Source organism: Amblyraja radiata, chromosome 38 (assembly GCF_010909765.2).
Source record: "Amblyraja radiata isolate CabotCenter1 chromosome 38, sAmbRad1.1.pri, whole genome shotgun sequence".
Lineage (NCBI taxonomy): Eukaryota > Metazoa > Chordata > Chondrichthyes > Rajiformes > Rajidae > Amblyraja > Amblyraja radiata.
Window position 1 is genome coordinate 7,577,162 of NC_045993.1, and position 22,776 is coordinate 7,599,937.

At 43.2% G+C, this 22,776-nt stretch overlaps 1 protein-coding gene across 5 annotated transcripts in view; it reads left to right on the forward strand.

The window, feature by feature from the left end:
• Positions 1 to 4,588: 4,588 nt before the first annotated feature.
• The window catches only part of cnot3 (CCR4-NOT transcription complex subunit 3), a 91,111-nt gene continuing 72,923 nt past the window's right edge, over positions 4,589 to 22,776 (forward strand). For 3 of the 5 annotated variants that reach the window (XM_033013392.1, XM_033013388.1, XM_033013390.1), the window contains exons 1-2: positions 4,597 to 4,673; positions 5,728 to 5,982. Coding sequence is in view for 2 of the 5 variants with exons in the window: in XM_033013388.1 (XP_032869279.1) it covers positions 5,906 to 5,982 (77 nt within the window). In the remaining 3 variants the exon portion in view is untranslated. Of the gene's footprint in view, positions 4,674 to 5,727; positions 5,983 to 22,776 lie in introns of all 5 variants that reach the window. The other 2 variants (XM_033013391.1, XM_033013393.1) reach the window with 2 other exon arrangements.

The following is a 22,776-nucleotide window of genomic DNA, read 5'->3' on the forward strand; positions in this document are numbered from 1 at the left end:
AATAATAGTACCTGTACAAGCCGAAATTATCTTCTCCGGCAGCTCGTTCCATACACCCATCACCCTTTGTGTAAAAATGTTACCTCTCCCCTCAGGTTCCTATTAAATCTTCTCCCCCCCCCCCCCCCCTCACCTTAAACCTATGTCCTCTGGTTCTTGATTCTCCTACTCTGGGCAAGAGACACTGTGCGTTTACCCGATCTATTCCTCTCATGATCTTGTACACCTCTACAAGTTCTCCTGCGCTCCAAGAAATAGAGTTCTAGCTCTTTCTGCAAAATGCATTGGGCAATCTGGGTTTCGATGATTTAATATTTACCGCACTTTTACGAACGTTGAGATGAGTGTGCGTTCGGAAAAGTATCAACCTTGGACAACGATCTAACATCAATAGACAAAAGTCATCAAACCAACAACGGAGATACGAGTGTGGGGTGAACAAAAGGTTGTCAAAAAGACAGGTTTCAGGAGAGACAAAGAGAGAGTGTTGAGGGAGACCCTGACTGTCCTTGCAGGTGAGGCAGAAGTTCACTTGCACCTCCTCCAACCTCATCTAACGTATCCGCTGTTCCAGGTGTGGAAGGAAAATGTGAATGATCGGCCTTAATATATGAATGTTCAATTCTTCCATCAGACACAAACATTCGGAGCCAGACACTAATACTACATGCAGTTTCATTAATTAAAATAGTTTTGAGACACACATGAGACTGCCGATCATGTAAAGTCAATATTAATCACAGTCTGCGAGTGTTATGTTTATTTTGTTTTCATTCTGTGTCATTTTGTTCCGTTTAATTCCTTGAGCCATCAAACATTGCTGGATTAACCCAAGGCATGTGGACTATTTGCAGATCAGCATACGGCAGCTCTCTCACTCGCTTGCTCTCTCTTCCCCCTAATAAGTACTTTAAGCTATTAGTCAACTGCTGAAACTATAAGCAGATTTTCTTTTGGAAAACAGAATCCATGAAGATGTAATTTAAACTGTAGCAGATGTGAAATTTAAAATGTCGTTCTGAACAAAAAAGGCAAGGATTGCATAGAAAGTTCCACTAATGAAACAAGATTTCTGACCATTACATGTACAGGGCGTTTGGTAGGGATACCTCTCTCCTCACATACGAGAGAATCCCTCCCTCCCAAAAAACAAGAGAATAGCTATCTGCCGGAGACGAAGTCCCGCCCTCAAGCCCTCAGAATAATCACCTCCCGTCCCTCCCTCCTCCCTCCCTCCCTCCCCCCTCCCTCCCTCACCGCCCTCCCTCCCTCCCTCCCTCCCTTCCCTCCCTCCCTCCCTCTCTCCCCTCTCCCTTCATCATCACTCCCAATGTAATCCCATTCTTCCTTTATTCCCAGGTCCAATCCACTCTCGATCTTCCCATACCATTTCCTACTGAACGCAATCTAATTCCATTCTCCCCTTGGTTTACACTTTAATGACCCACTCAGTCCCTTGCCTATTCTCCATAAGGGTCTCGACCCGAAAAGTCACCCATTCTTTCTCTCCAGAGATGCTGCCTGTCCCGCTGAGTTACTCCAGCATTTTGTGTCCATCTCATCCTTTTCCAGCAATTATAAAATATCAATTTGAAGCTAATCTCATCCTAGTATCATGTAAAATACAGGAAGGAACTGCAGACGCTGTTTTAAACAGAAGATAGGCGAAAAAAATTCAATTAAAGTCAAGAGTGTTTATTGTCATGTGTCCCAGATAGGACAATGAAATTCTTGCTTGCTGCAGCACAATAGAATATGTCAATATAATACAGAACAGGAGATAAAAGTTCAGTGTGTTTATAAACCACATCTCTTCCCTTCTTTGTTCTCCCGTGGTCGGGGGCCTCGAGCCTGCCGTTGATGGGACAATTTTGGTTACCGTAGCCGGCGGTCAGGCCCTCCGCGTCGACGCGATCAAGATCCTGCATTGGGGGGATGTCAGCTCCCCCCGCACCTGCCGATCGACCCCGGGTCGGGGCTGGTCGAAACCTTCATCGTTGTTTAGAGCTTCCCGACATAAGTCTCTACCCGAGACTGTGAGCTCCTCGATGGTGAAATCCACAAGCTGCGGTTGGAGCGTCGATCCCAGGCAAGGGATCGGCTCCGATGGTTAGTCCACATTCTCACGGTGGGGCTCAAAGTCAGTCTCGAGCAAGGCCTCCAGCTCTATGATGTTAGGCCGCAGAACGACCGGAGATACGATCCGGAAAAACAGTCGCTGAGCGCCATCTTTAGAGTACGTTCTACATTATAATGAGAGGTTTGGACACTGTTGTTACTGCAGATTTACAACTAAATCAAAGCCTGAACTAGATCAGTGCCGATCAGCCCCATTTCAGCCGCCAGGTAATAGCATTGTAGGATTTAATTCCACTTAATGGATTTGACTAATCGTCTTGCTGAGCTCCCCATCCACTGCCACAGGAGTACGTGTCCACTATGGATTCTGGTTTCAAGCAATCCCATTATCAGCAGCAAACTCATGCGGACAGTCACACGTGGTAAACGATGCTTCAGGCACTGCCATCAGCTCTCCTTTGGAAGGTGAGATCCCACTTACGTAGAAACAGAGCATTGGTAACACCCAGCATCTGCGGAGAGAGAAACAGAGTCGATATTAGTTTAGTTTAGAGGCACAGCGTGAAACCTTTGGCCCACCGAGTCCGCGCCGACCAGTGATCCCCGCATACTAACACTATCCTACACACACTGGGGACATTTATACCAAGCCAATTAACCTGCAAACCTGTACGTCTTTGGAGTTGGATCCTGGAGAAAACCCACGCAGATCACGGGGGAGAATGTACAAACTCTGTACTGACAGCACCCATAATCTGGATCGAACCCGGGTCTCTGGCCCTGTAAGCGCTGTAAAGCAGCAACTGTACTGCTGCGCCACCGTGCCGCCCAACAAACTACAAAAGCAGCGCTGTAAGACTTTGGTTAGGCCACCATCATTTGGAGTATTGCGCCCTGTTCTGGAAGGACGTTGAGGCTTGGGAGAGGTTGCAGAAGGGGGTTTCCAGGTCACAGGAGCTGTGAGGGAGTAGCACTACCTGATGCACCACTGTGCCGCCCAGCGAAGGGGTCTTCAGTTGAATTACTTTGTCTCCACAAGGTCTGAGCTCAGTGGGAACCACACTGTGGCAACTTAAATCTTACATGGTGTCAGAGAGACACAGCATGGAAACAGGCCCTTCGACCCATCGAGTTCGTGCTGACACTAATCATAGAAACAGAAAATAGGTGCAGGAGGAGGCCATTCGGCCCTTCGAGCCAGCACCGCCATTCATTGTGATCATGGCTGATCGTACATCAATCCTACATCAATCCCATTTCATTCTCCCCATTTCTCATCAACCTCTCCCCAGATTCTACCAGCCACCTACATTCTAAATTATTCTTAAATTGTGGCCCCTGGTTCTGGACGCCACCCAACATCGGGAATATTTTTCCTGCATCTAGCTTGTCCAATCCTTTAAGAATGTTATATGTTTCTATAAGAGACCCTCCCATCCTTCTAAATACCAGTGAATTTCAGGCCGAAACCCTTCTTCAGACTGAGAGTCAATGGGAAAGGGAAATGAGAGATAGAGACAGTGATGTGGAGAGATATAGAACAAATGAATGAAAGATATGCAAAAAAGTAACAATGATAAAAGAAACAGGCATTGTTTGCTGTGGACTAGGTGTGAATCTGGAGGAATGCGTTTTCTCACTTTACACACTTTTCACACGCGTTAATACGGACAGTGTTTAATTGTCATATGTACCAGCAATGAAACAATGAAAATATATACAGCAGCAAAATAGGACTGTAAACACAACACTCTTGGTTCTTGGTTTCTTGGTCCTCCAAAATATTCCAAATGGAATTTAAACTGGAGGCGGTGAAGGGAGGACTTAAGCCAGAAAGGGTTATTGGGAAGAAAGAGCTACTTTAAATTTAGTTGCATCTGGTTGGGTAACTATAGTAGGGTGGAGATTATTCCATGCTTTAATTGTGCGGGGGAAGAACAAATTGCTGTACACATCTGTCTTTGTAGCTGGGATCACAAACTCATAGACAACATATAATAATCAAAATAAAATCAATAAATTAATAACCACAATACTAGTTCAAAAATGCCAACACAGAGTGCTGGAGGAACTCAGCGGGCCAGGCAGCATCTGTGGAGGGAAATGAACAGGCGACGTTTCAGGTTGGGATCCTTCTTCGGACTGATGAAGTCCTGCAATGTTACTGTTCATTCCCACCTTAGATATGAGGCATCCCTGAAGTATTGCCGGTGGCGGAGCTGCCATTCTGACTGTTGCCACAGGAGGCGGGGTAGAGCAGGGACCACTGCTCCTCCCGTGTCCTCCCGAGCGCTCGCCTGCAGTTCCCGGCGTTGCCGCGGCGAGCGCTCGCCTGCAGTTCCCGGCGTCGCCATGGGAGGACTCGGCGAGCGCTCGCCTGCAGTTCCCGGCGTCGCCACGGCGAGCGCTCGCCTGCAGTTCCCGGCGTTGCCACGGCGAGCGCTCGCCTGCAGTTCCCGGCGTTGCCACGGCGAGCGCTCGCCTGCAGTTCCCGGCGTCGCCACTGGCGTCGCCGCCGCTCACTCTCCGCCGAGCCACCGCCATTTTGTGACCGTGTTCTCCGCCGTGGCCCCGGATCCGGCTTCTCTCGCACGGTAAGTCCCGCCACCGTCTTCCCGTGGCCCGGTTCCTCCGCGGTTTGGACGGCGGGCTGCGCTGGCCGTCCTCCCGTGGTAGTTCCGGGGTGCTTTGCCGGTGGGCTGGCAGTGGGGGCGAGCCAGATTGGGCTCGGGAGCAGCAGGAGCGGAGAGCCCGAGGCTGTGCGGCCTGGCTCCGGTAGGGGCTGGAGAAAGGCCGAGGCCTGGTCCCTAGGCCCGGCAATTGCCTGCGATCTCTGGCGGTCCGTGATCCAGAGATCCAGGGCTTAAATTTCTCCCCGGATGCCAACAGGATGTCGCCCCCGGAAAGGTTCCCTCAGATTTGGGGGGAGCACCGTTACCATGGGCAACGGCGGTGAAGGTACCACTGTACCATGTCACTAATGCCTCGGTGCTGCCGTGCAACTAGAGAGCTAAGGCAGGTAAACATTGGGTGCAAAGGAGAGACTCGGGCTCCAAAGGGATGTGAGCACATTCTCACTACATCTCTGTCCATTGCTTCTGTGGACGAAGCCTGGATGCCAAGGCATCTGGGGGGAAGCAGAGTTATTTTAACCACAAGTAAGAAAGAGGAACGGGGACGTGCAAAGAGTGCACAGGATCCACTCTGAGGATCTTTGTGCATTTATTGCATTCAGGCTGATTGTTTTGGTGCAAGTGATTCTAGTGAGAGAGGTTGCACATGTTAAGCATCTGGAGAGATCACAAAGAATTTCAAGGGAAGTTACTTACTTTCTACCATACAGCTCCTGTTGTATTTCTGGGAGTCCAAACATGTCACAATGTGGTGCATTTGCTACATGTGGCACCAGTGTTACTTTCAGAGTAACTTACCAACTTAACAGAGTAATTTGTTAGCATCGGTAACTTGCACTCTGATTGTCCTGTGTGTTTTGGAAAGAGAACATGAGCATAACTTGCTTCAATAAACTTAACTGGTACAAGTGTTTGCAAACAGGTCTACTACACAGGGCAGGTCTTAGCAGTAACAATAGACAAAACATTGTTCAATGCTGCTGATCATTCACTCGTACTCCCTCTCCTTTTACAGTATGCAGATCAATGTTACCTCTGGCTCTCGTCGAGTACCGACGAAGGAAGTTCACGCTCGAACCCCCGGTTGTGGGCAGCAGCTTTTGTTGGCAGTTCAGTAACAACACTTTCCACTTGTTCTGAAATAACACCAATGTTTTGCTTGCGGTTTTGTCAGATTTCCACATGGTTCTATAATGCACAACCATCTGAGACTTAGAATTAATGGACTGAGCCCACAATTCTTGAGGCCGAGAAGAGGTTGTGTGAGCAGGTGAGTGCTAAGCCTCGCCACTAAAATTGACAACACTTTGACCTATGTGCCAGTGGTGTAAACACTAATAGTGACATCTGTGTGAGAGCAGTCATGTAAATGTAAATAACACACAAAATGCTGGAGTAACTCAGCGGGACAGGAAGCATCTCCGGAGAGAAGGAATCTGTGACGTTTCGGGTCAAGACCCGAAACGTCACCCATTCCTTCCATCCAGAGATTACTCCAGCGTTTTGTGTCTTTCTTCGGTGTAAACCAGCATCTACAGTTCCTTCCTACACATGTAATTGTAAAGGTTCCCTCAGATTTGGGGGGAGCACCGTTATCAAGGGCAACGGCAGTGAAGGTACTACTGTACCATCTCACTAATGTCTCTGTGCTGCCGTGCGTCAAGATATCTAAGGCAGGGCAACATGGGCAATAAATACCATCATGTCTGGGATATAGCATTATTGTTACTGTTCAGAAACCAAGATAATGAATTTCTTAGCACCATTCTCTTATTGTTTTATTGAATATACCTCAGAATAGTGACTGCTTACTCAGTTGTCATGGTATCCTAGTAGTAGGCCCCTCTCGGTCATGACTGACCATGGGTGATGCATCCTGGTCGGATGTAAGCCTGGGCAATGTCACATGGAGGACAGGCTGTTGCCCATGCAGCACGTCCCCCCCTTGTAGCGCCGTCCAGGAGCTGCCAGAGCAAGGTTGTAGACAACGACAAACTGCCTTAGGGGCTCCGGATTTTCTTGAGGTTTACTCCTGGAGCCTTTTCCATGACTGGATATGGCCACAAGGCAGTGGAGGTTTTAAATCAGAGTTTTCCCTCTCCTACATGGTCTGCCTTCCCAGGCTGACGGGCCCCATCTGCCCGAGACTCGTGGGGACGGGAGCGTCTACCTTCCCGTCTATAGCACCTGCCCACTGCCCTACAGGGCATGGTATCCTACAGAATAGATTTCATAAAGACTTCAGAGGAATTAATTACATGAATTAAGAATGGAATTTTTCGGTGTTTATTTTGTGGCTCACTGGGGATATTTTTCTTTAAAAAAATACTCAACAAAATTAGTTAACTTGGCTTACATACGTTAAGTTATACATAATAAGCAGTGGTGGACCACAGGGATTGGTGCTAAAAGCCTTATTATTTATATATATATATATTTAATTACCTATGTGAATGTTAGAAGCATGATTAGTAAGTTTGGAGGTAGCACAAAAATCGACGTTGTTCGCGGTGGGGAGTCTCATGAGACAGGACGATATTGATCAGTTGGCAAATTTAACAAATCAAAGGTAGATGGAATTTAATCGCGATAAGTGCGGGTGATGGCACTTAGGATGTGGAATAAAGGTAGAACGCACACCATGAATAGTGGATCCTAGGAAGTATCAAGGAACAGATTGGCCTTGGTGTACAGAGTCCATATATCCCTAAAGGTAGCAGAATATGCTGGTAAGGTGATGTAGAAACAAGGGACTACAGGACACCACAGGTTGGGGTGGCACAGTGATAGAGTTGCGGCCTCTCAGCGCCAGAGATCCTGACTATGGGTGCTGTCTGCACAGAGTTTGCATTTCCCTGTGGACTTACATTTTCTCTGGGTGTTTTGGTTTCCTCCCACATTCCAATGACTTGTAGGTTAATTGGCTTCTGTAAATTGTTCCCAATGTGTAGGATAGAACTAATGTGTGGGTGATCATTGCTTGCATGGAATCGGTGGGCCGAAAAGCCTGTTTCCATGCTGTATCTCTAAACTGAACTAAAAAAAGCAGGTTTACATAAGAAAACACAACGTGCTGGAGTAACTCAGTGGGTCTAACAGCATCTCTGGAGAATATGGATAGCTGACATTTCGGGTCTGGACCCTTCGGGGTCCCAATCCGAAACGTCATCTATCCATGTTCTCTAGAGATGCTGCCTGACCTACATAGCTACTCCAGCATTCTGTGTCTTCTTTGATAAGGTGGTGAAGTGGGTACATGGAAGCTTATTCCCATTTAGCAATTAGCTGGGACATAGAATATAAGAGCATGGAGGTCATGGTGCAGCCTTGTAAAATGTTGGTTTGACTATACAGAGTATTGTGTGCATTTCTGTTCGCCATTCATTGGGAAATACATGATTGCAGTGGAGAGTGTGCAGAGTAGATTTTCCGGTATGTTGCATGGAACAGAATCTTTCAGTTAATGAGGGGAGACTGGATAGACCGGTTTTGGAATTTTTGGAATCGAGGATAGACCTGATAAAGGTATAAATGAATTGTGAGAATTGTTTCTGCATAATAGAGACAGCTAAAACCAGAGAGCATGGGTGTAAGGTGAGAAGTAAGATGATTTGAGGGACCTGAGGATTTTTTTAATCACCTGGAGGATGGTTAAAATTGGGAACATTGCTATATGATGGGGGCAGGTACCCTGACAACATTTAAGATCTGTCTGGATGAGCTCCAGTTGTGAATGCTATGGACCAAATGGTGGTAAATTAGATTCATATAAATGAGTGATCATCAACATGGATATATTGGGTGGAAGGGCCTGTGTGCATTGTATGACAGTATAATTCTAACTGTTCGTTATGAGTGCTGTATTGACACCTTTTCCATATAGAGTTACTAAAGATAGGGGTTTACATACTTGCACATGTTCCACATCAACCTCTTTTCTTTCTGTTTCATTCTTTCTTCATATAACATGCTAGTGTTGGGTTATTATTGTCAGATATACTGAGAAACAGTGAAAAGATTTGTTTGCATGCTATCCTGTCAAATTATACTATGTATGAGTATAATCAAGCCATATACAAGTACAACAGGTAGTGTAAAGTGAAAAATACCTGAGTGCAGAATATGGTGTTACAGCGTAATGCAGTTACAGAGAAAGTGCAGATTAAAAGGAAAAGTGGCAAGGTCTGCAATGAGGTAGGATGGAAGATAGGTTCTACACCCTTAGATTATGGGAAGACCGTTCAGTGATCTAATAACAGCGGGGAAGAAGCTGTATCTGAATCTGGTGGTATATGCGTTCCAGTTTTTGTACCTTCTACCTGACAGGAGAGGGGAGAAGAGGGAATGACTGTGGTGAAAGTGATTTTGTTGGCTGCTTTTCCGAGGCAGGTGAAGTGCAGATATAGTCGATGGTGGGGAGTCTGGTCAGTGTGATTGACTGGGCATCATCTACAACTTGAGCAGTGCTGTTGCCTAACCAAGCTGCGATGCATCCCGATAGGATGCTTTCGACAGTACCTCTCTAGAAGTTGGTAAGAACCATTGGAAACATGCTGTAGTTCCTTTGTCTCTTAAGGGAATAGTGGGGTTGGTGCATTTTCTTGGCCACAAATGGGATGCCCAACTGGATTGTCATGTATTTCAGGGCTTTTATCATTTGCTATGCTTGCAACACATCACAAAATCGTTTTCAAAAACCTCTGGCAAATATTTGTTGTCAAGTTGGTATGCAATGTTAGAGTTCTTGTTGCTGGAGCCTCTTGTGGAAAAGAAAGCAATAGAGTGAATCCCAATTCAGTGCTTAATTCATTGTGGTTCCTGCTCGCATCCCCTTCTTGATGCTTTCTTTTCCTTTTAGTTACAGTTCAGTTGATGATATCTGTGCAGCTCTTGAAGTTGAGATAGCATTTTTAAAGTTTTGTTTGCAATGCATTGATTTATTCTGGAAACCCTACAGGTAGTTTTGATGGTGACCACAGAAATTCCAAATCTGCAATATTACCAGCCTCTCCTTAATATTATTGCCGCAAGATCTTCATTTTTACCTCTCTCATCCTTATGCGTATCCGTTGTTTTTCGTCCCATTTTGGTCTGAGCTTGCACCCTGCCCTTTTTCCACCACCATCAGCCCATCCTTGAGACGCGTGGGATTAGTTTGTATATTATGATTTCTAAAAGCCATATGCAGAATTCTGAAGGCGTAACGCAAATTCTGCATGGCACGCAAATTTACCAGCAAAAATAAATAAATAAATAATCACTTTGCCAAAACCCCTTCTGAGATCATGAAGCCCGCTTTCATAAATTAAAGTTTGTTCTTTACACCCAGTTTAGTTTAGTTCAGAGATACAGTGTGGAAAAAGGCCCCGTCGGCCCACCGGGTCCGCACCGACCAGCGATCCCTGCAAATTAATACTATCCTACACACACTGGGGACAATTTACACATACACCAAGCCAATTAACCTACATACCTGTACATCTTTGGAGTGTGGGAGGAAACCAGCGATCACCCCATACACTAACACTATACTACACACCAGGGATAATTTTACAATTTTTACCAGAGCCAATTAACTTACAAACCTGTAGGTTATTTGAAGCTTATGAGGAAACCGTAACACCCATAGAAAACCTTTGTGGTCACAGGGAGAATGTACAAACTCCGGACACATAGCTCCCATCGTCAGGATTGAACCTGGGTCTCTGGCGCTGTAAGGCAGAAACTCTACCACTGTGCACTGTGCACTGTTTTTTTAATAAAACTATTTTGTCTTTCACTTTCTGAGCTGCAGTAGTGAAAATAGTATCATTTCAGTGCAGGTGAGCTTTTATGAGGCTGGGGAAAATAGTTTCATCAATGAGCTTTCTTTTTTTCATTCCACTGTGTTCTTGAGATACTTGGTACTGAGATTTGTTTCTAAGGCAGTCTCATGGAATCAAAGGGGATTTACTTCCACTCTGGTGTTATGGATTCTAAGGTGGCAAATCGTGCATTGCAAGAGGCCTAGATTGTTCTTTAGATGGGGTAGGCGGACGGACAGCTTGTGATGTAGTCAGCTAGTTCTGCCACTTACGCAGGGGTTCTATGTGCTCTGTATGTATGGCCTCAAGGTTCTCAATATCATCCTAAATGCTCCTTCTCCACTTTGAGTGGTCATAGGTTAGCGGCTCCCAAGAGTCCGTTGTATTTCTTTGAGGAGGCTTTAAGAATAATCCTTGAATTTATTTTCCTCAATCCACCTCATAATCACTCCCAGTGACAGAACTTGGAATAGGGGTCTGGTGTTAGGCACGCAAAGGACGTGACCAATATCAACTAGGGCCTTAATGCTGTGAAATCTGACCTGGGAGAAGTCACTGTTCTTGGTTCACTTATTCTTCCAATGAATTTTGAAGATTCTGCCCTGGCAGGATTGGCAGTGTTTTTACTACTTGTTACATAGTGAGAAGAGGTCTTGAATGATTCAGCTGTATGGTAGTTGTCCTGTGAAGAACAAGGGGGCTGGATATGGAAGAGTAGGGGTGAAAGGGTAAATGGAGGTGTGGAACATGAGAAAGGGGAGGTCCTGAATGGAAGGAAGGACAGTGGAGAAGGTTAGAGTAGAAAGGCAAATGAGATGATGTTGGGGATAATGAGTCTGAGGAGGGAGTGGATTAGGGGAAGGGTCTGGACTGAAGAGCGTGTGGGGGAAAGATCAAATGAGCGTGTGCTTGTTTATCTGTGTGCGAGGTCAGTGTGGAATGTGAGCATTTGTGTGTGAATAAATGTTAAGTAAGTGCAGCAGAATTTGGTTTCTATATGAGTTGCCATGTTATCAATAGCTGCCATTCTGCCAAAAGTGTTGTAGCTGATGTGCAACGGTCACCCCAAATTATGACAGAGCAACCAGGTGGATCTTGAACAACTCAATGTGAATTCAAGACCTGAAACATCAGGACCTTGTGGACAGACTGAAGTGATAGACTAGATTATTACCCTTTATCATAACCTGACAACTTGGATACTGTATTGTTGACATGAATGCCCTGAGTGAGACATGGCACAAGAGAAGACCAGTTCAGAAAGCAAGGTGGCAGTACACCTGGAAGGGCAAGTCGGAAGATGAATACAATCTTCTCGAAGAAACAAGGAACTGTGGGTGCCGGTTTCCCAAGTAAAAACATCTTGAAGTCAGCTTTATTTTCATTAGTGAGTTATTCTTGTCTTCTGCGATTGCTGCCGTGGCATAGGCAAATTTCTCATAAGAGATCTGCAGGATAGAAAAGCCACATCAAGGGTGTTCTCAGTGTCTGCTTGGAAAAATGTAGCATCTTCACTGCTTCTGACGAATTCCTGACCATACCACCCAAGAGCATTCAGGAGGCGCTATGTACCTCAAGACTTGACAGTAGGAGCTTGGGGAAGCCTAGTGAAAACAGTGAAAGGAAAGTGCAGCATCTCCACCAACAATCTCACCCGCTCTAGCAAGCTCCACGGTTGCAAATTTGCAATGTTTGCACTCCTCAGTCACCACAGGAGGTAATGGATGCAAGTCCCTAGTCATCCTAGTCCCAGATGGCCTGCTTGTAAAGAGCGTAGTAAAAAGTATCTGTGAATGTTAATTGATATTTATATACCGAAGGTCATATCTGTTGATGGGACTATGATAAGCAGCAGTGTTGAGTGCAGAACATATGCTGAGTGCCCATATTTAATTACAAGATTTGAAAACTGGCAGGATCTGGTAATTGGCGTTCTGAATAACAGCAACTTTATACGATTGGAGATGTGAATCCTGGCCACGTATGTTGAGGACAATGGATAATTGGTTGAAGATGAGAACGATGAAACTAAGCAGCGAGATTGAGAATGAGGGAAATTATAGGGAACAAATTAGAAATGAAGGAAAAAGTGGAAATGAAAACACTGGTGCTTGGTTGACTGAGATACAGGTTCTATGCTAATGAGTATCAAGGTTGTCTCTAAGTTTATGAATGTAAAAGCCACTGAAGCTGTCCTTGCAATGGTCATGCTTGGTGAATCCTTGTTGAATCTTTCATTTAAGGAGATTGGTTGCTGCTGGATAGTTTAACCTTGCGGGAGGCTTCTATCTTTTGTAATTAATTTTAGATCAGGGTTCACCTAGATTCTTTTGCATTTGAGCAACCTCACATAGTTAGCTCAGATCAAAATTGAGAAGAGTTCTAGCTCCTGCTATGGGAATGCTCTACATTAACTTTGGAATTAAAAGAAAGAAGTATTCTTTAAAATTATTCTTTGCACATGTTGTGATAATGTATGGAAAGTATGGATTTTGATCTGAAGAATCTGTCCTGACTTTTCCTCTGCCTTTCCAACGCCATCACCAAGTCAGCTTATTGTTCAGATGTGATATTATCACCCAAATCCTCATTTAACAATATTTGGGAACTGCAGACAGACACAAAATTCTGGAGTAACTCAGCGGGACAGGCAGCATCTCTGAATGGAAGGAATGGGTATTGGAACTGCAGTAGGATTGATCACAATCACTGCTCGTAATATTGAGTAAAGTTTTGTACCCAAACAATGCACAGAGAAGGAAAACATTGGATTATGAAGTTGTTTTAATCTATTCTATAATCCAAATGGGTAATATTTAGAGATTCTGTGTGAGTATTTTATTTTCCGATTACACCAAGAATGTATTTAAACTCTTAGATCCCCAAAAGAATAGCAGTAATATCTGTCGATACAAACTGCAAATGCTGGAATCTTGAACAAAAAAACAAAGTGCTGGAGGGACACAGCGGGTCAGGTAGCATCTGTGGAGGTAAATGGAGAGCTGATGTTTTGGTTCGAGCCCCTTCTTCAGACTGATGGAGTAGTGGGGAGAAAGCTGCTGTCCATCGGTCTGAAGAATAGTCCTGACCTGAAATGTTTGTCTATTTGCCTCCACAGATGTCGTTTAACCTGCTGAGTTCTTCTGGCACTTTGTTTTGCAGTAATATTGTCATTGCAGATAGTGAATTGATATAATATTGTTGCCAATTACAGTGTAGGAGATCCCCCAATATAAAAACCTGATATGCACTTTGCTATGTGGAAACTCCTGACCAAAATATTTACTGGATTTAACTCATTATCTGTTTAATTATTTATTTTCAATTTCTGGCTTCAATTTCCTTAGACCCCAGTTTTAACAATTTTAACCCCACTGAGTTTGAACGATAAACTTGTAAAGCATGCACTTTGCAAACTAGCAGTCAAGGCCATAAGGATAAGGAAAGGAAGTTACGTGAATGACGTATGTGGTGGCCAGTTTCATGCCCTGCTGATATCATTCACATTGTACATTTATGTGTGGCACAGTTAGTATAAAAAGTGCCAAGATGCTTCATCAAGGTGTACTCTCAAACGGAGGGGCATTAGAGCTTTGTTTATGGTGACTTAGTGGTCAAGTTATTGGACTTCTACTCAAAATTATAATGGAACATAGAGCAGTATAAGCACAGGAACATCAACCCGTGGGCTCATCGGCCCACCATGTCTGTGTAACCAAGCTGAGCTATTCCCATCTGCTTGCACCGTATACCTCTGTTTCCTGCCTGCTTGTGGATCTGTCTAAATGCCCCATAAATGTTATTGTATTTGCCTCTGCCATCTCCCTTGGCAAAATATTCCAGGCACTTAAAAAATAACTTTCCTCACGAATCTCCTTTAAACTTTCTCCCTCTCACAGTAAACTTATGTCCTCTGGCATTTGATATTTCTCCCCTGAGAAATATCAAATGCCTCATCTACCTCATCTATGCCTCATACTTTTCTCGACTTCTATCGGGCCCTCAGCCTCTGTTGCTCCAGTGAAAATAATCTTGAACTTTTCCAACCTCTCCTTGTAGCTAATTTATATCAATCCAGGCAAAAAGTCCTTGTAAACCTCTTCTGCACCCTCTCCATTGCTACCACATCCTTCCTATGCAGTGACTTATACTGTACACAATACTCCAAATGTGCCCTAACGAAAGCTTGTACAGCTGCAACACCACGTCCCAGTTTTTATACTCGGTGCTCTAACCAATGAAGGCATGCATGCATGCCATATGTCCTTCTTTACCTCCGATTACCACCTATCACCACCCTATCAATTATGCTGCTTGAATTGCATTTTGATGCTATGAACAATATGTTTTTTGCATAATCTATGCTGTTGTCAGTTATTCACTGTTTCACTCCTTAAACAATGGGTATTCTTGATATTCTTCTTGGTCTAATAGGACAATAGGACAATAAAATACTAATTCCAGTAAGAAACACCATTACTGTATCTTCCTGAGCTTCATTACAAAATGTGAACAGCTTCCCTGTTGAAGGCCACTATTTTGTTTCCTCAGGATGTGGAACCTTACAGTTAACCTTTTCTACCACTTCCTGTTGGACTACTGCAATCTTCTTGTGGTTGGCAAATGCTCAAAAAAAATGTCAAAGCCCTTGGTTCAAGAGAAACTTTTAAAATACGGAGGTAGGAAGAAAATGGAGGCAGCAGAATACCATGATCATGGTTAAACATGGTTTTAATATCAGCGGATCACTAAATGTCCCTAGATTCAGGGATTGTTATGTTTGGTTGGAAAATAGTAAATGTAATTTATTTCATTTCAAAAGAGAGGGAGACAGAAACAGGAAATGGCAGGTTACTTGGCTTAACATCTGCCATAGGAAATATTAGAGCATGTTGTTAAATACATTGCAGCAGGGCACAGTCAAAAATCTAAATCATCAGGTAAAGTCAACATAGTTTTGTGAGAGGAAAATCATATGTGACAATTTATTGGAGTTAGTTGAAGAAGTAACGTACTGTAGTTAAAGTGGTCTGTTGGTATACTATGGCTTTGAAGAAGACATTCAGTAAGGTGTTGCATCAAAAATCATTGCAGAAAATAAATGGTCATTATTTACATGGAGGCATGTTGGTGTGGTTGAAGGATTGGCTACTAGCAGGAAATAAGAGATTAGACAAATGTACATCACTTTTTTCTGGTTGGCAAGAAGCCAGATATCATGATCCACATTGGTACTAACTGAAGAAGGGTTTCGGCCCGAAACGTCGCCTATTTCCTTCGCTCCATAGATGCTGCTGCACCCGCTGAGTTTCTCCAGCATTTTTGTACCTTGGTACTAACTCCGCAGGTTACAAAAAGGATGAAGTCCTGCAGCATAAATTCGGGATATCTAGGTCACAGATTAAAAAGCAGTATCTCGATGGTTGTAATCTTTGTATTAATTCTGATTAGTATAGAATAGGAGAATAAATCAAATGAATGCATGCCACAGGGAAGGCTTTAGATTTTCAGATCACCCAGACATTAAGTAAGATGGCTCCTGTACAAATAGACCAGGTTGCACCTAAACCAGAGTCAAGGAGGTTTACCATGCTGTTGGCGGTGTGGTTTAAAACTATTCAGGCAATGGAATGGGACAGAGTGGAGGGGGCGGGGGGGGGGGGGGGGGGGGGGGGGGGGGGGTACAAGTACAATCAAATGTAAGAGTCAAGAGTGTTTTATTTTCATATGTCCCAAAATAGAAAAAATAAATTCTTACTTGCAGCAAAAAAAGGACACAAAGTTTTGGAGTTACTCAGTGGGCCAGACAGCACCTCTGGAGAACAGGGATGGGTGACATTTTGGGTTGGGACCCTTCTTCAGTTAGATACTTATTTACTTATATTAGTAGCAATAGCACAACAGGTTTCTAAACACAGCACTCAATGGATAACCCAACAAACAAAAAAGTTTATTAAATAAAATATCCAATATAATGCAAAAACAGAACGAAGTCCAAAGTCGCTAGTGCAGCCCAGGCAGTCAGTTGGAGTTTTTAAGAAGGAACTGCAGATGCTGGAAAATCGAAGGTACACAAAAAGGCTGGAGAAACTCAGCGGGTGCAGCAGCATCTATGGAGCGAAGGAAAAAGGCAACGTTTCGGGCCAAAACCAGTTAGTTGGAGTTTGTTGTGTTCAGCAGCGTGGGTATAACCTGTTCTTGAACCTAGACAGAGAAGGAAAACTAAGTCAGTCAAGCAGGCTATAGTTATGGGAGGATCTGCATCCATTTTAATGCAAGAAGTCTGACTAATAATGCAAATGAATTCAGCAGTAATATATATTCCAATGTTCCATCACAGAGGTTGAAAGAAGGGTCGGACTGTCAACACGTCGGTTCAGGGTACAGAATCTTCAGGCAGGGAAAAGGGGCGGTGAGGAACGTAACGTAAAAGAGGAAGTGACGTTGCAATATTGAGTAAGGAATCAATTACTGTGGTAATGAGGAAGGGGACACTAGAAGGCATAAATTAGTCCATATGGATAGAAGTTGGGAACAAGAAAGGGACTGCTCACATTGCAGAAGGTATTCTACAGCCTCTTGGCAGACAGCAGCGAATAGAGGAGCAGAAATGCAGACGTCATCAAGAGGTTCGAGCATAATAGGACTACAGTGGTGGTGGATGCCATCGTCCTCAATATTATCTGTGATTACTTTAGTGTGAGAGGCATAGTGTGGTTGGAATGTTCAGTGTGTGCAGGAGAGGTTTCAGAACCAGTACTTAATCATAGAGTTATACAGTTCAGAAACAATTTGATGTGTTGTTGTGAGATTCAATTCCACTACAATAGCGGGGGGGGGGGGGGGGGGGGGGGGGGGGTTAACTTCCAGGTATGAAGTGATAACTGCAGACACCGGCTTATTTTTACCTCTGTCATTTCTACAACATCATCATCATGTTAACTCCTTGGTCAGGCACCACATTGTGAATTAAATTCTATCTAGTCTGTTTATCTCTGCTTGTACATCAGAGTTAATCTTAGTTGCCTGCTCTTTATGTCAAATAAAAGCTTACTAAGGCACCATGTTTTTGAAGTAAAACATTGTGCTATCGTGCAGACTGATGGTTCATCAGAGTCTTCTTGATTATAGAGCACCCACGGGTACTATAAAAAGACATTCACTTGGGCTGTCAACTGCTTGGGAACCTGGATCAAGCCCCTGCCTTCTGTTGATGCTCCCATATCAATGAAAGATTGATCTCATTCCTGCATGGTATGGTGTGTAGTGAACCATTGTGCAGAGGCTGCCTGTGAGGGCCAATATTGAATGACTGTGATAAGCAGTGTGGCTTCATAATACTAAGATATGGACCTCAGGGCTGCCATGGTGATTTTGGGCTGTTAGGGACTAGCAATGGTCAGGATCAAACTCAAGTCCCTGGAGCTGTGAGGAAACAGAACTACCTGCTGCACCACAATGCCCTAGATTAAATATTGTATTAGGATGACACTCCTATTTCCTTAACCATCATAATTGACAACTTCTTTTGTATAGTTTTCGTGCAGTTTTAATGATTGGTTCAAATCCAATAAACTTTTTCAGATTGTCCGAAGCTAAGCTTTAAGATCTTGGCAGACAAAGTAGTGAGGTGTTATTGCGTTTGTATGTTTGCAAGAGGGAAAACAGCAGGACATACAGATGACAGTTTCCACCTTTAGCCTAATTTCACTGAAGTAACCCTAATAGCCCTGTCCCACGGTACAAGTTCATTCCAAGAGTTCTCTCTCCCGAGTTTGCCCTGATTCGAACTCGGGAGATTTACGGTAATGGCCACTCGTCGGTACTCGAGGCTCTCGTGGACATTTTTCAACGTGTTGAAAAATCTTCACGAGTCTTCCCGTGCTTACCTGCCGTTAGCATTACGAGTCTTCCTGAGTACCTGCCGTTAGCGTTACGAGCCGCTAAGAGACGTCCCCGAGCTCCGACGTACCAGCTACGTTCATTCTCCGTGCTTACCACGAGTGATTTTTTTTAAACTCGAGCGAGCACTTGGATGAACTCGCACCGGGGGACAGCCTGGTCATTTTTACCCAATTATCACTGCAGTCCCTGCTATAAGAATAATAACTTTGTTATTATTGAAATTTATGGCTCACCTAATAACTTTGCTGTTTCAATTACAACATTGTAAAATGGAGATGCAAATTGACAATAACTTGTTCCGACATACTGTTCTCCATTACTGGCATGAGTTGATCAGGCCGAATGTACAACATCCATTGAGTTCCAAACTTGGGAACCCCTCTCTCGCATGTTGGGCTTTGGTCTGCATTACTGAACCAGCCCAAGATGTCTTTTTTATATACCCTTGTAAGTTTGTTCAATCCTCCGTGCAGGATTCAGATCATTATCAACCTTAGTCTTTTTATTTCTAAATTCAGAGTCTGAATTGTGAAGCACATACCTCCCTCCTAATTAATTCACATTCTACTCATCTTGTTTAGTTATACTGTGTGTATCCAAATATTGTTTTTCTGCTAATACAAACCTTCTTGCTTGTCTGTTCTCCATTATTTTGTAGCCTTAAGATAATTCCAAATGTCTTTGCCTCCCTTGCATATGAGGTGTTATTTGTGGAAATCTGTTTGAAGCTTCTATCTATGCCTTCTTTGTTTGCTCATACTTCATCGTGTGTCTGTGACCTTCATTCTTGGTTCTGCTTTTCCCTATTACATCTTTTATAACTATACCTAATCGGTTCCCAGCCTGCTTGACCAACAAAGCTCACATCTATCTGGCTTTGTTGAATCCTAAACTGAAGCCCCCTCTGCTATATTTCGCCTTTGATTATGCAAACTTTTTTTCGGCTTAAATGATAAGTGGTGTAGTTGCTTCTAATGCAGACAATTTTACACAAAATTTGACTAAATAAATATTTCAAATAACTGAATAATAAAGCCTCTATCACTATATGCTAGGCATATCCTTAATACACATGCACAATGTAAAGCTATGAGCGGATTTGTACATTGCTCCTTAACCAGTTCCATAAACCACCCCATGAGGTGTTTTTATACCCTTTATTTTAGTTCTGACTTCTTGAATCCGTTGTACGATACATGCGTTGGAGACACTTTGTGGAATCACTCTTGGATTTCATTTAGATGTTCAGGCGAAGTGTGTAGAAGTGGCCTCATGATTTAAAATATTGACTTAGTTCAGCTTTGATAATTTCCAACATGTTGATAACCATGATTGACTGAGTGTGAATATTAATCAGTTTCATTTGTCCTAATTTTACAATGACTTGTTTCATATAGGTATTCTTCCATATAGTTATGTCTTGTTGCAGTAGTAGGATATGTCCTGTGCCCTTTATATTCTACCCTTGAGATGGCGATGTGCATTGATCAGATTCATCTGTATAATTAACTGTATAAAGTCTCTAAGTCCACATAGAGATCACGACTTTAGCATAGATAGGATATGATGTGTATATTTTGGCTTAAAGTTGCTTTGATTAGCATTCTGTTCCTCTCCATGGCAAATATGGTTACATGGTGATTTCCAAGCCATGCTTTACCTTGTATTATCCCAGTCATTTGGGCTTCTGTTACCTGATCACCTTGCTGATCAGGAACTATAATCATAGTGCTCATATGATCCAACTTTCTACATATCCCATATTAAACCATGCCTTTGCTGCCATCCTATCTTTAGATTAGTTATGCTGCACTTTCTTAACCTAACTCAGAGCTTTCCTTCGATTTAATTGTTTCAATTTCTTTGTCACTTGCTCAATCTCATTCCCACATAACATTTGATACTGCTTTCTTTCTATTACTCAGCTTCTGTCTTAACTATTTTGTTAATTGTTTCAACATGTCCTTCTATTGCTTTTACCATCAGTTCACTTATATTTAACAAAGTCAGCTGATTATTGATTATAACAGCATACCCAGCTACAATGCTCACTACTTATTATTTTGGCGACTGTTATAACTCTGAAGAAGTGTCTCAACCCGAAAGGCCACCTGGGTCTGAAGAAGGGTCTCGACCTGAAACGTCACCCATTCCTTCTCTCCAGAGATGCTGCCTGTCCCACTGAGTTATTCCAGCTTTTTGTGTCTATCTTCGGTTTAAACCAGCATCTGCAGTACCTTCGTACACATAACTCCATACTTGCTAGTTCTTTGACCGTTTCCCCAATCGTCATTCTTATACTTCACCTACAACATTGCTAATAGGATAGACACCAACATTATTTACATAGAAACATAGAAAATAGGTGCAGGAGTAGGCCATTCGGCCCTTCGAGCCTGCACCGCCATTCAATATGATCATGGCTGATCATCCAACTCAGTATCCTGTACCTGCCTTCTCTCCATACCCCCTGATACCTCCTTTGTAGTAGGTCTAATCATAATGCAGAGATGTACAGTGTATTAATATGGATCTCCTTTTTGTGTGCCTGCCCCTCCCTACTATTTTTATATTCACAAAAGAATTAGGCCCATGCCAATTGATTGATGCACGCTGCTTCTTTTATGAAGGTCCCTTTCCATACCCAGTTTTATTCCCAGTAAATGCACATCTCCATGCACCTTAATCCAATTAGTTTTATGCTAATAGTTTTCACTAAAGAGTTGTATTGATGGGGATGAGCTCTGGGTTTATCAGCCTCTCAGAAGTGCCTACTTAACTGAAATTTCATAACCGCACTGGAGGAAACAGTCAACGTATATTATGCCCTTGGCTAAATCTTATTTGTCTATGTTTATAAAGGACTTTTACCGTGCAGGGTCTTTGACTGTGTTTTTCCTAATTGCTTTAAACAAAGGTCCCATCATCTCCAATCTCCTCTAGCCAGATCAGTAATTCTCCCTGATTTAGAGTGCATGGAACAATTTGCTTTTCATTCCAAGGCAATGCCTTACACTCTTAAGGGGATATCCTTGGTATGGTGGATTGATTATGACATGTTTGATTTATCAACCAAATATCATGCGTCATAAATGACACAATTCTGGGCTGTGTCATTTCAATTTTCCTTGGAGGGTCTTTCTAGCTGAACCAAAAATAGAATTACCATAACACTTTGATAATTTGGTGTTTGACTGTTCGGAAATCCTAATACTTCGGCATCTGGCTTACTCGGTAGTACACTAAGTCTTTGTTGTCTGTGAACTGTGTAGTTACTAGGTTGGCCATATATTACTGGGTGTGTGGGCCAAGTGTGCAGCCAGAACTGGGGTTGGAATGTGAGTAGATTTGTGGTCAGAGCGGGGTTCAGAACGTGGGTTTGAAGTGGGGTCCGGAAGCTTGCATGTTTCAGCTTATTTTGATAAGCCGGAATTTACAAAATGGAAACTCACCAAATTCACTGGAATTCTTTGTTAACTACTGGATAATATATTTAAAAGAGAGTGAAATAAAATTATATTTGGGTGACAGCAGTTAGAATAGTTTATTCCAATGGTTTAGAAAATCTGCTGGTCCAACATCACCTTGATGGTGCTGGGTTAATAGATTTGCTATAATAGGTGTTGCAGTGTAAACAAATAGCTACTAAAATACCTTAATTTTATGAAAATCCTGCAGGGAAAATTAACATTATTATTGCAAGGCTGGAATCCTCTCGTCCTCAACCCCCTTTTGTCCTCATTGACACAATTAAGGTACAGTTTTGGTCTCCTAATTTGAGGAAGGACATCCTTGTGATTGAGGCAGTGCAGCTTAGGTTCACGAGATTGATCCCTGGGATGGCGGAACTGTCATATGAGGAAAGATTGAAAAGACTAGGCTTGTATTCACTGGAGTTTAGAAGGATGAGGGGGATCTTATAGAAACATATCAAATTATAAAAGGACTGGACAAGCTAGATGCAGGAAAAATGTTCCCAATGTTGGGCGAGTCCAGAACCAGGGGCCACAGTCTTAGAATAAAGGGGAGGCCATTTAAGACTGAGGTGAGAAAAAACTTTTTCACCCAGAGAGTTGTGAATTTGTGGAATTCCCTGCCACAGAGGGCAGTGGAGGCCAAGTCACTGGATGTATTTAAGAGAGAGTTAGATAGAGCTCTTGGGGCTAGTGGAATCAAGGGATATGGGGAGAAGGCAGGCACGGATTATTGATTGGGGACGATCAGCCATGATCACAATGAATGGTGGTGCTGGCTCGAAGGGCCAAATGGCCTCCTCCTGCACCTATTTTCTATGTTTCTATGTTACTAATTGTTTTTATAACACGATTTTCTGTAACACAAGGTTTCTTAGGAAC